Source organism: Psammomys obesus, unplaced genomic scaffold (genome assembly GCF_907164565.1).
Source record: "Psammomys obesus unplaced genomic scaffold, mPsaObe1.curated_primary_1811, whole genome shotgun sequence".
NCBI classification, from domain to species: domain Eukaryota; kingdom Metazoa; phylum Chordata; class Mammalia; order Rodentia; family Muridae; genus Psammomys; species Psammomys obesus.
Genome location: NW_026596085.1, coordinates 10620799 through 10635914, shown reverse-complemented (window position 1 = coordinate 10635914; position 15116 = coordinate 10620799). Strand labels below are relative to the sequence as shown.

The following is a 15116-nucleotide window of genomic DNA, read 5'->3' as shown; positions in this document are numbered from 1 at the left end:
AGTAAGGCAACTGGAAAACTGCTTAATTCACATTCAAGACACGCTTCACATTTATCTTTAAAATTAAGATGGGAAAAGGGATTTTTCTTTTAGTAACAGATAAAATCATTTATAGTCACTTTATTTCTTTTTTAAAATACATATGAAACAGTAAAATTATATTTCAAGTGCTTTCCATTTCTTTTACAAAAGTAATTATGAACTATCCTTCAACAACAGCTTTGAGGTTTCATTGTTACATAGTTCATCTGATCCTGACAAATATTTTCATACACTCTAAAGAAGACATAGTAAAAATACCAAAATACAATGTGTAACATCTTTCAGAGGGTTTACAGAAACATCTGTTCTAAGTAATATGATTATAAGATGCCAAAGTTCACAAATGACTTGTTACCTTACAAAAGACAGAGACACAAATTTCAAGACTTCACTTTCTGTTCTATGATGCAGAAGTCAAAGATGCTGATTTAAACAATGGCTAAGCATTACATCACAAACTTCACTTAAAAAGTTACATTAAGAACAATGACTTAAAGGTACCCAATAAAGATGAACTATGAAGAATTCAAATTGCCTGAGGCTCTGTGTGAAGAAGGACATTAGCAGTTCCTACCAGTAGAGATGGTGACTATCTACTTGTACGGGTGTTAGAGGAAACATCATACTTATGATGGGAGGCAGTTCTTTTCTAGCTTGACTTGTCTTAATTCTGAATTCACAGTGCTCTGTAGCACTGTGACTGAATGTGAACCCAGTCATTGCTCTGTTGGGTCAATAACTATAGTTGATAACCTGGGTGTTGTCATCTTTGTTTAAGGAACAAGCTGTAATATTTTACGTATTGGAGTTTTACCTGCTTCTCCTTTATACAGTGAACTCTTCACATTGATGCTACTACATTCTTAAATGCAGAGCCTAAAGGACTTTACAAGGAAAACAGCAAATCTTAATGAAATCTACCTACGAAATGTTTTACACAAATATTTATAGAGAATGATTATTTTGTTGTTTTACATAATCTTGGGCATAACAGTTGTTTGGGGTGCACAAAGCTTTTAACAAATCACCAAAATATATTATTTCTTTCTATATATTATGTTTAGATGAGGTGAGGCATACAAGAAGCTATTTGGAAAGCCTCAGGGTCTAACCACCTCATGCATTAACTCTGCAATATCAAAACTAACTTATCCTTAATAAGTTTTGATTCATCTCTGTAAATTGCATCAATAGTCAATACATTATTTTCTGGAAACAAAGACCTCATGAGGTTGAATAACTAAAATTCAATCCCATGCTTAGTAAGTAGGGAATTCTGTGCATAGTAGATGCAATTCAACAAAATGTCAAAAGACAATGGTTTACTTTCACCCTCTGTGATACAATCAGACATAGCTTCACTATTTGAAAAGGGTCTCATGGTCTACATCAAAATTTTTCATAGGCTTGAGATTAAAATATTTCCATACAAATATATCAAGAACAACTCATATTTCTTATCATAATAGAGGTAAAAATAGGATTTATATAAATAGTTCTCCCTGGGAGGAGTGTATTTAATCATGTCAGACATACAAAATACTATCATTTTTCTTAAACATCCTTTACTTATATTTTTCAGTCACTATTTTTAGTATTCAAATGTTTTCATTAAGTAAATCATTAAGGCTTACCTTGGTCCTTAACTGAGTGATTTTCTCTACCTCTGTAGCACAATAGTAGTATGCTACCAAATCAAACTTGTATTCAGTTACATAATATACATGATGAAAGGAAAGTTTAACCATGACAAAAATGCATTTTAAATAAAAAAATGCAATGCCACTGTTCAAATACATATCTTTTTGGTTAACTATTAACAGGAGATGATAAATAGTTACCTTATTCTTAACTGACATTATTGGATAAATATTGATCTTTTAATGAAAGAAAATTCTTAGTTGAGAGAATATCCAGGAGATACTATTTTGGAAACAGCATTTTGTTTAATTAGTTCTTTTCCCATGTAAAATATAAAACTCATTTTATCCTAAATAGTAGGTCCTCACAGCAGTTTCAGATAAATAATATCCTGAGCTGTATCATTGAGTAATGATTAAATGGTGAATCATGGAGTTCAAGATTTTTTTTTTTTTTTTTTTTTTTTTTTCCAGAGCTGAGGCCTGAACCCAGGGCCTTGCGCTTGCTAGGCAAGTGCTCTACCACTGAGCTAAATCCCCAACCCCGGAGTTCAAGATTTTACTGTCGACTCAGAATTAAAAAACAAAGAAATTCTTTTCCTCTTCATCTCAATATTGTTGTTTCCTATGCTTTAATATCTTTTTCAGTAACTATATAGTTACTTAAATTATCTCATTTTTAGTTTTTTAAAAATCTACTTGTTGATAGCAGTATGCTTTTAGTCTAAAACTTACAAGCACTGAAACCAACCAGGTCAGCTCAGAACATCTATTAATCTTTGTAAGACCAAGTTGTGACACAGGTCTCATTTTCTTTACATTGAAGAAAGGGACCTAATGGTTTCTCAACGCCGTATCAACCCAGTTTTCTAACTATTTGCAATTAAACTGGTTGGTAATATCACAGCTATTATGACAAAAATCAGACAAATTCTGCCTAAGAATAGTATCAAGTAGTCTTTTCGAAGAGGTAGAAAGAAATTGATTTGTGTTCAAGGTTATCATTTTATGTTCCTTTATTGTAATAATCCCTGGTTGCTTCGACATTTTACCCTGGAATAGATTATATTTTGTTTTATAGATAGTAGAATTGGCATGGGAATAGAATTTTGATTCTTTTACTTTTTTTGAAGTAACTATTAAGTGAAAACTCCAAGAGACTGATAGTTCTTTACCGAGCCTGCAAACTTTTAAAAGAATAAACACTATTGGAAAAATAAGCAAAGTTGTGAATGTCGGTTAAATATCATAACCAAATAGCTCAGACACGTTTGCTTTAATGTAAACCCTGAGTCAGTACTGGTCGTTTGTGAGCCCCCTGCCGCTAGTTAGCGTTTGTGCAGGCCACAAAACCACGTGAAGGTACGTGATTGGCTCCGCTCCCTCCCGCCTCTTCCCTAGCATATGCCCTGCCATTTGCTACTGAACTGAGTGTGCGTGGGGATGGGGAGTTTCACATGTGAAAGTACCAGCAACACAGGGTGGCCTGAGGAAGGAGAGTTGAGAAAAGTGTATGAGGAAGCCGGTGATCACGCCCAGACCCTTGGACTAAAATCAAATGTAGGACACCGGTGAGGAAAACCCCAAACCCCAAACCCCAAACCAGTCAGCTGCCGGCTTTGTGAACAGATTGTGCCCTAGACACACGCCGGTGTCTGTCATATTCGCTGTACTTAGCAACCCTGCTGTCACGCCCACAAGGCAACACTGAATCTTTTGTTTTCCTAGATGCATATATTGGAAAGTCCCTGAAGAAGTCCCTGAAATCAGGAGTTTATTGTATACCTAAATCACAGCGTCATGCTGCTTCTACCTGCATCCGTACATGCCATCCCACCAGTCAGCGGAGGGCATCTGGAACACTGAACTGTGTTCTCAACAGAGAGAGAGAAGTTTCTGTGTGTGGAGGGGTGAGGTGAGGGTGTGCTGCGTAAGACCCCTCAAGACTGTGTTTGTGCATTGCTCTGAGAGAAAACGTCTCTCACACATCAACTGAGAGACAATTGTGAATTTTCTTTTATTCTCTTTAGTCTCTTTCATAGGTTTAGCAAATGCTTTGACGTTCCGACTTAATTCTCATGCAGTTTTGGGTTTAACTTTTTTTTTTTTTTCCCAATTTTATTTTAATCTACTCGCCTCATGTCTAAAATATCCTCATTCCCTGGCAGTTTTCTTTTGTTCACGAGAAGGTGTAGTCTGTTCTCCTTAGTAAATTAGCTGTAATTTTGCAAGGAGTAAGTCAGTAAAATATCATTTTGAGTGAGATTGCATACTTTACCGACTTAAGAAATGTCACAGCTATCTCTACTGATAAAACATCTCGCCAAGTGTTATCACACTAAGATTATAAGGTTTTTCTTCCCATTTAGCAGTTGTCTTCTTGATTCGCTCTGTAAGGAGAAGGGTTATTTTGTTTGTTTGTCTTAGCTTGACAGGGTGGTCACGTATTTTTTTGAGGAAAGGTGTGGTAGTATGTTTTATCATTAGCCAGACACATGCGTTTTTGAAAAGTTTTAGGCAGGACTGAGTTTACACTAAAAATATCAATTCGAGACATGCTTGCATCTTGGTTAACAATAATTGAATCTTTATGGGAGAAAATTTAAGACTTTTAAAATACATTTCCTAATATTTGAAATGAGGGATTTTACAAATATAAAAAATTCATAATTTTCCATAAAACTTTCTCATCCTAATGAACTTGTTTAGAATTCCAAATATAAATTTTTTCCTTTAAAACCCTTATTGTGGAATAAGCTTTAAATATGCACACCTCAAAAGTAAGAGTAATTCCATATAGCTTCCTTCCAATCTGGTCTTAAAATTTGACAATAAAAAGCTGACCTGATTGCAAAGAAAATTCTCTCTTGTAAAAAGAACAAGAAGCATTTGCATAGTTTTTCTTTTTTGAACCTCTTAATTGTCTGATCATGAATTCCTTATAAGGTAAATGCCTTTCATTAAAGGACTGGATATCTCATCCTTTGGAATGTATTTATTCTTATTAAGTGTGAAAGTTGTCCTGTTCATACCATGTGTCTATATTTTGGTGAGCAACAAGTCGTGCTTTCTTGGAGAGGCTATCCAGCTCCAGCGACGTGTTCCTGAGTGGGAGGGGCCGCCACCTGTCTATCTGAAGACAACAGGCACAGAGAGCTTTGCTGGGGCCTTTGGTTTCTGTTAAGTGTGATCCATCAAAAACACGAGGAGCCACATGACAGCTCCGAGTCACAGAATAAACACACCACAGTACTGGAGAACCGGGAAAGACAAACTTATGACTGTAGCCACTTACGAAAACCGATGCTATACTTGAGACGAAGGTTGCTAGAACTTACTATCAACTCTGCTGCACAGCAGGTCTGAACTGGTGCAGCGGTAACACGTTGTAAGCTGCCTCGTTTACCAGCTACTCAACATCGCTTTGTACGTTTACACTAAAAAATGACTCTTCGTTTCGAAGCCTAGCTGATTGGCCCAAAGGAGAAGCTTCAGAGTCAAAGCTCAATGACAAAACTGCTGATCACGAAAGAAAAACTATTATCAGACAAGTGACATTAATTAGAACTTGGAGAAGTTGATCCTGTTGAAGTAATTTAAATATGCACGTTAAAGTTCACAGAGAACCATGTATATGGTTGGAAGTGACACATTTCACTATTTCACACAACACAGGCATAAACTAGATTTAATTTTTACATACATGTGGAATCTCATCTCAAAAAACTTATCTCTTTGCTTAAGCAAAGAATTACAACACGTTAGGATACTGTGCTAGTAGAGAGGAAACATGAAAAATAAAACACCTTCTGTAACTAAGGACTACCAGTGCTTAAGTATAACGTATTAATGTGCTCAAAGTTAAAAACAAAGATAAGCCAAATAAACCAAAGAGAAAGTATGTGTCAAGTTATTAATTACCACAGGTCTATTTGAAATGATGAAGTCAAATGTTCCGTTTGTGTGTGTGTGTTTCTGATTCAATGAGCACACGATTCTAGGTCCTTCTGTGATACAGTCTCATTTGGAGGCTTTATGGTGTGGAAGGTGGCCTGGGAGAAGAACAGGATCCTTGACTATCAAAGCTGGTTGCCCGGCCAGGTAACTGAAAGAGAGGAATTTCATACTATATGATCCCATAAAGAAAAAAAAAATACATATAATGGCAATTGTAGCTCTCTATGAACAGTGCACAACTTGGAAATCTCTGAAGAGAAGATTTATGTAATCACCACGCTCTACAAAATCTCCCTGCCAAAGCAGTGAGGAAACACATTTATTTCTTGGAATGTAAAAGGTATACAGAATAATGTCGTATGGCAAACTTTATGGCTTCAGAAGAGTCCCGCACTTTATGGGAGATGTTTAGTATGTTCTATAGCAGTATTTACCACACTTCCATAAGTGTAGATATAAGAGACTTATGATAGTTTGAGTGAGAAATGTCTCCCATAGGCTCACACATTTGAAGACAGTTTGGGAAGGTTACAGAACCTTTGGTAGGTATGGCCTTCTTGGGTGGGCTTTGAGGGTTTACACTGTCAGCGCCCATCTTCAAGTTTGTGCTGTTTCCTGTGTGTGCCCTCTCTACTTTCTGCTCTGGCCTCCTGCCCCCATAGTTCTCCACTATATGGATATTCCTCTGGAACCAAAAGGCAAAAAAAAAGTTTTCCTTCCAGAGGTCACTTTTGGTCTTGGTATTTTATTACAGCAAAACAAACAAACAAACAAACAAATAAACAAACAAATACCCTGTAATTAATTCAAGGCTGTATCCCTTTGCTTTGAAGCAGGAAGGGATTTTCATCTGGGGAACTAATAAACAGAAAAGGATGTCTTGTCAGGTAGCAACCGCCAGTTACAAGAATGACTCTTATGATCCTCACATGCCTGTATTTTAAGAGTTTAATTAATAGAATATATATTTGGTTAATGAAGTAGAAGCATATTTTTTAACTAAGGCTTTCTTTCATCTCTGCCCACCAACCTACTCTGCTCTGCAATAACTAGTACTTTCTCATTTATTTCTTCTCTATTAGAAAGTATAATTTCAAGGGAGGAGCAGTAGTGTTAGGCCACAGAAGAGGATTTTGCAGCCAGTCCTGAAGATACCTGATAAAACAGGGTTGGATGAAAGGGGAGGAGGTCCTCCCCAATCAGTGGACTTGGAAAGGGGCAGGGAGGAGATGAGGGAGGGAGGGTGGTATTGGGAGGGAATGAGGGAGCGGGATACAGCTGGGATACAGAGTTAACAAAATGTAACTAATAAGAAAAATAAAATAAAATAAAAAAAAGTATAATTTCACTCTAATTTTCCTGTCATGCTAAATTCAGGCTGTGTATAAGTCTATGGTCCATATAATGTTTGTCCACTGAATAGAGACATAGGGGGTGAGAAAAAGATATTTGTAGAGAAAAGTACATTCACCTCCCCCAACTCCCCGAGACAGGGTTTCTCTGTGTAGCTTTGGCTGTCTGTCCTGGACTTGATTCATGTATCAGGATGGCCTAGAACTCACAGAGATCCACCTGCCTCTGCTTCCTGAGTGCTGAGATTAAAGGTGTGCACTGCCACGCACAGTCAGTACATTCGCCTTTTAATACCAGTTGTTCCTGATGCAGATGCTAAAAAGCTATCTGTGATCTACTGCCGTATCATATCCTGTGTTGAAAGGGGACTGAAAGGGCTCTTTTGTGCTTGATCCAAACATATGCCTACTGTTCTGAAGCAGACAGTTTCATATATGTAAACATATATTACAGTTAACACACTTCTCTATATGCTTTTCTTCACACTTATTAAAATGTTTGCTCATATGCTCTCGTTTCTCCTCACACCGTCCTCATTAGCATGGAAGGGCCCATAGCTGCCCCGGAATCAGATGTCAGAGGAAGAAGAACCGGAGTCCGCATCTCCGTTCAGTGTGGCTGCCTCTGCAGCAGAGCTTGCTTTCCTTCTCTTCTGCAGTCTCTACTTCTGAAAGACTTCAGAGGATGTGTGCGTGTGTCTGTGTATTGTATGTGTGTCTGTTTGTGTTGGTGTGTATCTATGTCTCTGCGTGTATGCCTGTAGTTTATTCTGTGCATATATATGTGCGTATGTCTGTATATATGTGTGTGTCTGTGTATGTGTGTGCCTTTGTGCATATGTGTTTGTATCTGTGGGCATTCATATATGTGCACATGTATGTCTGTGTATGTGTATATGATGGTTTGGATGAGACTGGCCCCCGCAGGTGCATATTTTTGAACACACAAATGACTAAACCATTTAGGAAGTATTAGGAAGTATGGCCTTGTTGGGGCAGGTATGCCACAGTTCTGAGGCTTCAAAACCTCACACAGCGTGTTTCCTTCTCTCTGCTGCGTGCTTATGGGCCAGATGTAAGCTCTCAGCTACTGCTCTAGCACCTGGCCTGCCTGTATGCTTCCTGCAAAGGTGGTCATGGACTAGCCCTCTGATCCAGTGTGCAAGCCCCAATTAAGTGCTTTCTTTTACAAGATGCGTTGATCATGGTGTCTCTATAGAACAGTAACTAAAATAATGCATGTACATGTGTATGTCTGTGTATCTATGTCTAGGTGTGTCTGTGGGTGCATGTTTGTATCTGTGTGTGTCTGTGGGTATGTATGTCTGTGTGTATGTGTATATGTGTGTGTGTGTGCATGTATGGTTTCTATGTATGTGTATGTCTGCATATGTGTCTTTATCTGTGTTGTCGATGTATGTGTGTATCTCTGCATTATGATTTACATTAAATTTTAAAGTCAATTAAAGTTTTGTGGCATTTATATATAAATGGGGACGTGTGATTGGCAGTTTCACTTAGATTGCGTGAGCATGAAATGTTCACCAAGTTTCCACAAAATGTCTTGAATAACATAGCCAAAGTCTCATTGTTGTAACTAAGTTGAGACTGAAACCTGGTTCTGCTGATATATTCGGGCAGGCACAGTGCTCAGTCTCTCCCGTTTTCAAACAGAACCAGAGTTGCACAAAGCAGCAACTTACCCCTTAAAAAGGTTTAAGTTATTATTTATTTAGTCTGTGGCTGTTACAATATTTATCTTATGAAAATTCACAAGGTCTTTCATCCTTCTGTGAACACTCATTAAGTCTCAGTTTACACTGTAGCCCTTGAGGAGGATCTGGAAACTGACTTTCTTGGAAAGAAAGGCATCAGACAGAGCAATACTATGTACATTCAGCACATTAACTTTGACTAAAAGTTCTAAGAGAAAACTAGTCCTCATCTTTCCCAACATAACTCGGGCATGGGCACAGCCGTTAAGACCTCATATTGAGGTCTGTCTGTGCAACGCAGTGTTGTCATTGAGACTGTTCAGTCACTCCCATTGCAGAGGAGTGGCACGAACTCGGAGAAGGTCAATCACTCACTAAAGCTTTATAATAAAAGTCGCATGGCATGGTTAGGCTTTGAACGCAGCTAAGTTGGCTTCTTAATATTTTAAATCTCTGTGTGTTCTTTCTGACCAGAGGTGTATGGGACATATGTGTCCCTTACATAGTGGCTTCAGACTGTGTTGCATCTATAAATGACAAGGGGCTTTAGGTTAAAGAGACTGTTTTCACTAAGAAGTAGTGCCCAAGCTTGGTTCCCAATGAATAATGAACTTAAGACAATGCCCCTGGTCACTGACACAAGCCTGAGGCTACACCAAAGAAAAGACACACTCCTTTCACTGGCCTACTGAACAAGGAACCCCAGAGATCTAGAGTTGTTTTTGTTTGTTTGTTTGTTTGTTTTCATCCCTCAAGGCACACACAACTCTAAATAGACAATGTTAGAGACTCTGAAACAAAAGCAAGAACATTTCTTTTTAAAAAAGTGAAATGTCAAATGAAAGTCCATAGGAAAAAATATTTTATCATCCGCAGTATAGCCAATGTCCTTACCTCCAGCAAGGGGTGCCAATGTGTGATTGGCTTTCGGTGATAGGCCAGCATTTCATTCCAGTGGTCTCTCCCAAGACCCTCGGCGTCTAGTCCAGTTCGACACACGCCTATGACCTCATTGTGTCCCACCCTAGGAGTTGAGGAATATCATGCTTTCACTGTCAGAGTTCAAAGGTAAGTAAAATGTCCCACATTTCAGAAGAATTTAGAAGTCATCATCAAAGCAATACTTTCTGCAAGTTATGGTCGTCTCCAGACCCAGATTTCACTTTTTGTACTTTCAGCGATCAATCACTGGTCAATCACTGCCTGAAAATATCAAATAAAAAGTCCTAGAGACAAATAACTCATCAATAGTACTAGACGTTTTGTAGCATATTGCTGTAATTACTCGATTTTATTACTCGTTATTGTTAACCTCTTCTTGTGCACAATTTATAAAACAGGCTTCACGAAGAGCTACACATGTAGGGAGAACAGTACATACAGAACTCAATACTGTTTTTGGTTTCCACTGTATATAGAACGTGCTGGAACATTCCCTACAGAGAAGGGATTGTTGTATACCATTTTTGATTAAATGAAAATTCCTAAATAAAAATTAACCAGGATAGGTATGGGGCATGGCTGAGAGGTAGAGGCAGGAGAATCAGAATTTCAAGTTCATCATCAGCTTTGGAGACAGTTTTGAGCCCAGCCCGTCACACACAAATCTTGTCCCTAAACAAACAAACAAACAAACAAACAAACGAATAAACCAACCCAAAAGACCTAAATTAACTAACTAAATTAATTAACTAAATGATATCAACATACAAAGTGAATTTGTATTTAAAAGAAAAAAAAAACACCTCACAAATCTTTCGACTCTCTGCCATGTTGACAGTGAAGGCACATGCGTGGGAAATGCCAGCGGACCCCCCACTTTTACAACGCTGCTTTTCTGGGAAGAGGTCCCACTTAACCCGCACGCTACAGAGAAAATCCCACTGTTTCCACAAGGCTTGTTCTGAAATGGTGTTTCGACTGTATGCCAAGAGGACAGTACTCACTTTCTTGCAGAGAAGTCTCTATTCTGCCGACTCTAAATTATATGGGTGAGTTTGCTATTGCTGGCAATATAATTAAGTAGGGCAGGTTATGTTTAGTCACACCATTGTGATTTATCATTGCATAACAAGGCATTTGTTTGACATCACTATTTTTTATTTATGCCCTATTTTCATGGCAACCAATAAAAACGATAGGCAATATTTATTTTTCCCTTTTTATTTTTGATATTAAAACATAATTACACCATATTTTCATTCCTCCCTCCGAACCCTCTCAGATACTGCTTTCTGCTTTCCTTCATATTCATGGCCTCTTCTTTGATTAATTGCTATTGTATGCACGCATGATATGCTTAAACATACGTATTCCTAAATATAAGCTGTTTAGTCTGTATAAGGCTGATTGTATGTATGTATGCAGGGGCTGACCATTAGGCACTGAACAACCTATTGGTCTGGTTTTCCCTGGGGAAGACCACCTCTTGCTCACCCAGTTTTCCTCGGGTGCTTGCAGTTCTCTGTGTAGGGTTGGGGCGTATCGGGCTTTTCTCTATTGGCTTTGGCATGACAATTGGGTTAGTCCTTGTTGGTCCCATATTTAGACAGTCATGTTTGCGATATTTTATGGGCATCTGACATTACCAGGAGACACAATCTCACAGCAAACTCCCTTGCCTCTCTCTGGCTCGTACACTCTTTCCGCCCCTTCTTCTGCAATGTTTCACAAGCCTTGTTAGGGTGTGGAAGTGTTTTGTAGATGTATCCATTGGGACTTGGGTAACTAATATTTTTGAGACTGTGATATGTAAAGATAGTTTTCCAAGTACTTTGAGTTTAATGGTGTAATTAATCCTGAGCCCCTGAGCCCCTGTGGCCCTGTCTCTGATTCTGGATAACAGTACTATCATTTAATAAACAAACTGGATGCCCAGAAGAGTTCCTGAGAGTCAACAGCAGAAGCTGAATCCCCTCCGTAGTCAAGATAGCACCTGACAAGCTAGGCTGCTTTTTATTCCTTTAAAGATGGGGTCTAAGGTAACCAGGCTTCTCTCAGACCCATCACGTAGCTGTTGTCTGTGACTTTTGAGTTCTAAGATTACAGTTCTGTGCCTCCACAACTTTATTGATAAGCTCTTTCCTGAAACAATATAACTTAAAAGAATTGGAAAGACTGCTTACAGAGTCATTTTGATAGGTACCTCTGATGAGGCTTTGGGAGTGATTTTAGGATGCTCCAGTATGCTTTTCTGGTCTTCTTCTATGTAGTTCTCAATATGAAGTTTCCCAGTAAGAATATTTGTAGAAATGATTTTTGTCTTCCTGATTTATCTGATATTAGGATCTATTTCCTTAACTTTGGCTCGATGACATGCTCAGCTGTATCTCCCCAAACTCATTCTTTGAGGGAGAGTAGTTAAAGCAAAATAGAGCTGTTCATGAAAACATTTACAACATTTTAAAGTTTTGAAGTATGGGATAATTCAAGATTTAAAAAAATTACCTCTGAAAAGTCATCACGGGTGTTTTTTTCTTTAATATAAACTTAAGCAGATCACAAAAAACTTTCTTTATTCCTTCCATTCCTTCCTTTCTTCCATTCCTTCTTTTCTTCCTTTCCTCCCTTCCTCCCTCCCTCCCTTTCTCTCTCCTTCCCTCCCTTTTTCCCTCCCTCCCTCCCTCCCTCCCTCCCTCCCTCCCTCCCTTCCTTCCTCCCTCCCTTCCTCTCTTCCCTTTTTTAGGGGCTGGGTTTGAGACACTGAATGGCACATCCCTACCATTCCCCACTGTTTTCGGTGAGTATTCTTAGTCATTTCATATTCATGGCCTACACAAGTGGTAGAGTTACCAACAAAGTAATGTATAAAAGTGTTAGTCCCTCTAGTAAAGCCAAATCTGGATTGTAGTGTTTGTGCTTCTGAAGAAAGACTTCTGAAGAGTTCTTTCATGCCTCGTGAACGTCATACCATGCCCAGGCTTGCTCTTCCTTCAGCCTCAGGTGAATGCTAAGAAAGCCTGCTTTAGAGGTGAAACCAAACCAAAGCTCTAACTATAGGCTCTGATGATCTCTCCCCTGTTGTTCATTTTAAGTTAGATCTGCTGTAACAGTGGGTAACCTGGAAAGCAGATGCGACCCAGCTGACTACTCAATCTGCATCAGGGACAAGCAGCCTCCACCCACCTGTCATAATCCATGACCGCAATGCACAGGCTGACCTGGTCCACATTCTCTGGAGGGATGTCAAAAATAATGGCTTCATTGTACACAGGGTTCAGAGTATTTTTCTTTGTAGTTGTTTTCCGTTTTTTAAGTCTTCGGCCCTCACACATCAAAGACACCTTGACATAAGGATCTATGAGAAGGGAGATAATTTTATTAAAATTGTATAAACATTTCATGCTATGCATTAAATACCATATTTCATTTTTACTAAATAAGAATGTGTTCGTGAGCCCTTTAGTATTAGTAGTTCTGAAATTGAATACTTTGGGAGCTACCTATTCTTGGTTTTACTTTGACTATTTTTATTTTCATAACCTTTATTTCTTTGGAATCAGATTTTAATTTATTGAGCAAGTATGTAGTTTACAAAGGAACAGGTACCTCATGATAGAGTCATGAAATTAAGATGTTAGCAGAGTAGACATAAAAAGCCTCTACAATAACTGGTCCCTTCCTTTGCCACCTGTGGCTTGTATCACTTTATAATTCTCTAGGCAAACACTGCAACGTAAGTTTATGTTCAAAACCATAAAAGGAAGGGAGAAGGAAGCACCACACCTTTCACCCCTTTGTCAAACTTCCCGCAAGACAAATGTCCCTCAAGAGTTTCGTGATATATTGTCTTGTTTGTTTCCTGTAGTTTCTTTAGATGTTTCAAATTTTTAATGAAAAAAATATCAAGAAGGCAAAGGCAAATGGTGAGCTTACATTTTATCAGCTTCTTTGCAGACAAGAAAAGGGAATATATTCAATGTAAACATATCAATGTATGGTCTTGATTCACAACTGAAAGCCTCAGGATTTTTCCTTACAAACAGACTAGCTGAAAGCTTGGGAGAACAAAGCAAATTATATCAAGCATTTCTAGATAGACTTAGATCAGTAAAGAAAGAAATGCAAAAGCAAAGTGGAAAGTCAATCTATGAATAGTTTTCAAAGAATAACTTGAATGTTATCTTTAAAAAGGTGATTTGTAACATTTTAATTTTTAATCTTTCTGTTTTAATTTTATCCCAACCTAGAGATTGGGATTATTAAATTATTAAAAGCCCCACAATTTTATATATGTGGAATTATTTATACAGAAATGTGCCATTGATTGAGCTGTGTACACACCTGATGATCCAGTAATGTCCATTGCCTTCAGATTCCTGCACTTGATCACTGTCAAGGTCATCCTGCCAGCAGTTGGCAAATAGCAAAGGGAAAACATGATTTCCCCCAGGTCTATGCTTTCCTAGGAAGGCAATTGTTAATGTTAGCAATTTCAAACGCCAAGCAGTGAAAGCAAAATGAAATGGAAGATAAGTGAAAGAAAAAAAAATTCACATTAATCAAGTGTTGGGAAAATTTAAACAATTTCATTGAGGGTTCAGATAAATCATAGGAAAGTCTTTATACATGGAGTTAGTAAGAAGAGTATATCCCAGGTACTCACTCACCGTCCATAACTCAGCAGAGAACAGACTGCTGCTCTCAACCACTGACCTGTTTCATTTTGCTTGTCATATTGAACAAATGACAGCACAATTTACTCAGAGGCTGAAGCCAAACCTAACAGGCACCCAATAGGAAATGACTCTTCATTTCCTCTCTCCTCTGCATCCAACCAAGCCACTACTGACAAAATACATCATATATTTTCATATGTTATTGACTCTTTTGGGATCTACTGTGACTGCTTAGGCCACTATCTCCCACCAGGATTGAATGACCTCTAAAACTCTCTCTCACACACACACGACCCTGACCCTCATGCTTAAAATCACTTAAGGGCTCATGCTGTACTTAACATAATTCAAACTCCTCAAATTGGCTTAGAGTTGGAATAACTAACTATAAGCCCTGATATGCCTGGGAAGATCTTGATTCACAACCCTCCTGGTGTGATTATGAAGAGCTTCCTTTCCACATCTCATTTAGACAACACACTGAAAACCCCTGTGCACAAACACATTGACTGGATGCTATCTCTCTGCTTCGTCTCCAACATACCAACCCAGCCCTGTTACAAGCAGAGTAGCCTCTTTTCTACAAATGAAGCGATGCTTGCCTCTGCTTTTGAAGGTGGTCCTTGTTGGAACTTATCCTTCTCACATGTCAATTTCTTGACTTCTTTTGTTTTTTCTCTGTTTGTCCTTCTCTGTCTCTATCTCTCTGTGTGTCTCTTAGTCTCCGAGTCTTTCTCTGTTTTTCTCTATCTATCTATCTATCTATCTATCTATCTATCTATCTATCTATCT

General features: G+C 38.3%; 1 protein-coding gene across 1 annotated transcript in view; it reads right to left on the bottom strand.

Moving 5' to 3' along the window:
* Positions 1–5479: 5479 nt before the first annotated feature.
* Positions 5480–15116, bottom strand: part of Syt10 (synaptotagmin 10) — a 59887-nt gene continuing 50250 nt past the window's right edge. The window contains exons 4-7 of the mRNA XM_055627077.1: positions 13990–14110; positions 12832–13003; positions 9601–9730; positions 5480–5787 (exon numbers count right to left, since the gene is read on the bottom strand). Coding sequence (XP_055483052.1) covers positions 5716–5787; positions 9601–9730; positions 12832–13003; positions 13990–14110 — 495 coding nt within the window. The 3' untranslated portion in view covers positions 5480–5715. The remainder of the gene's footprint in view (positions 5788–9600; positions 9731–12831; positions 13004–13989; positions 14111–15116) is intronic.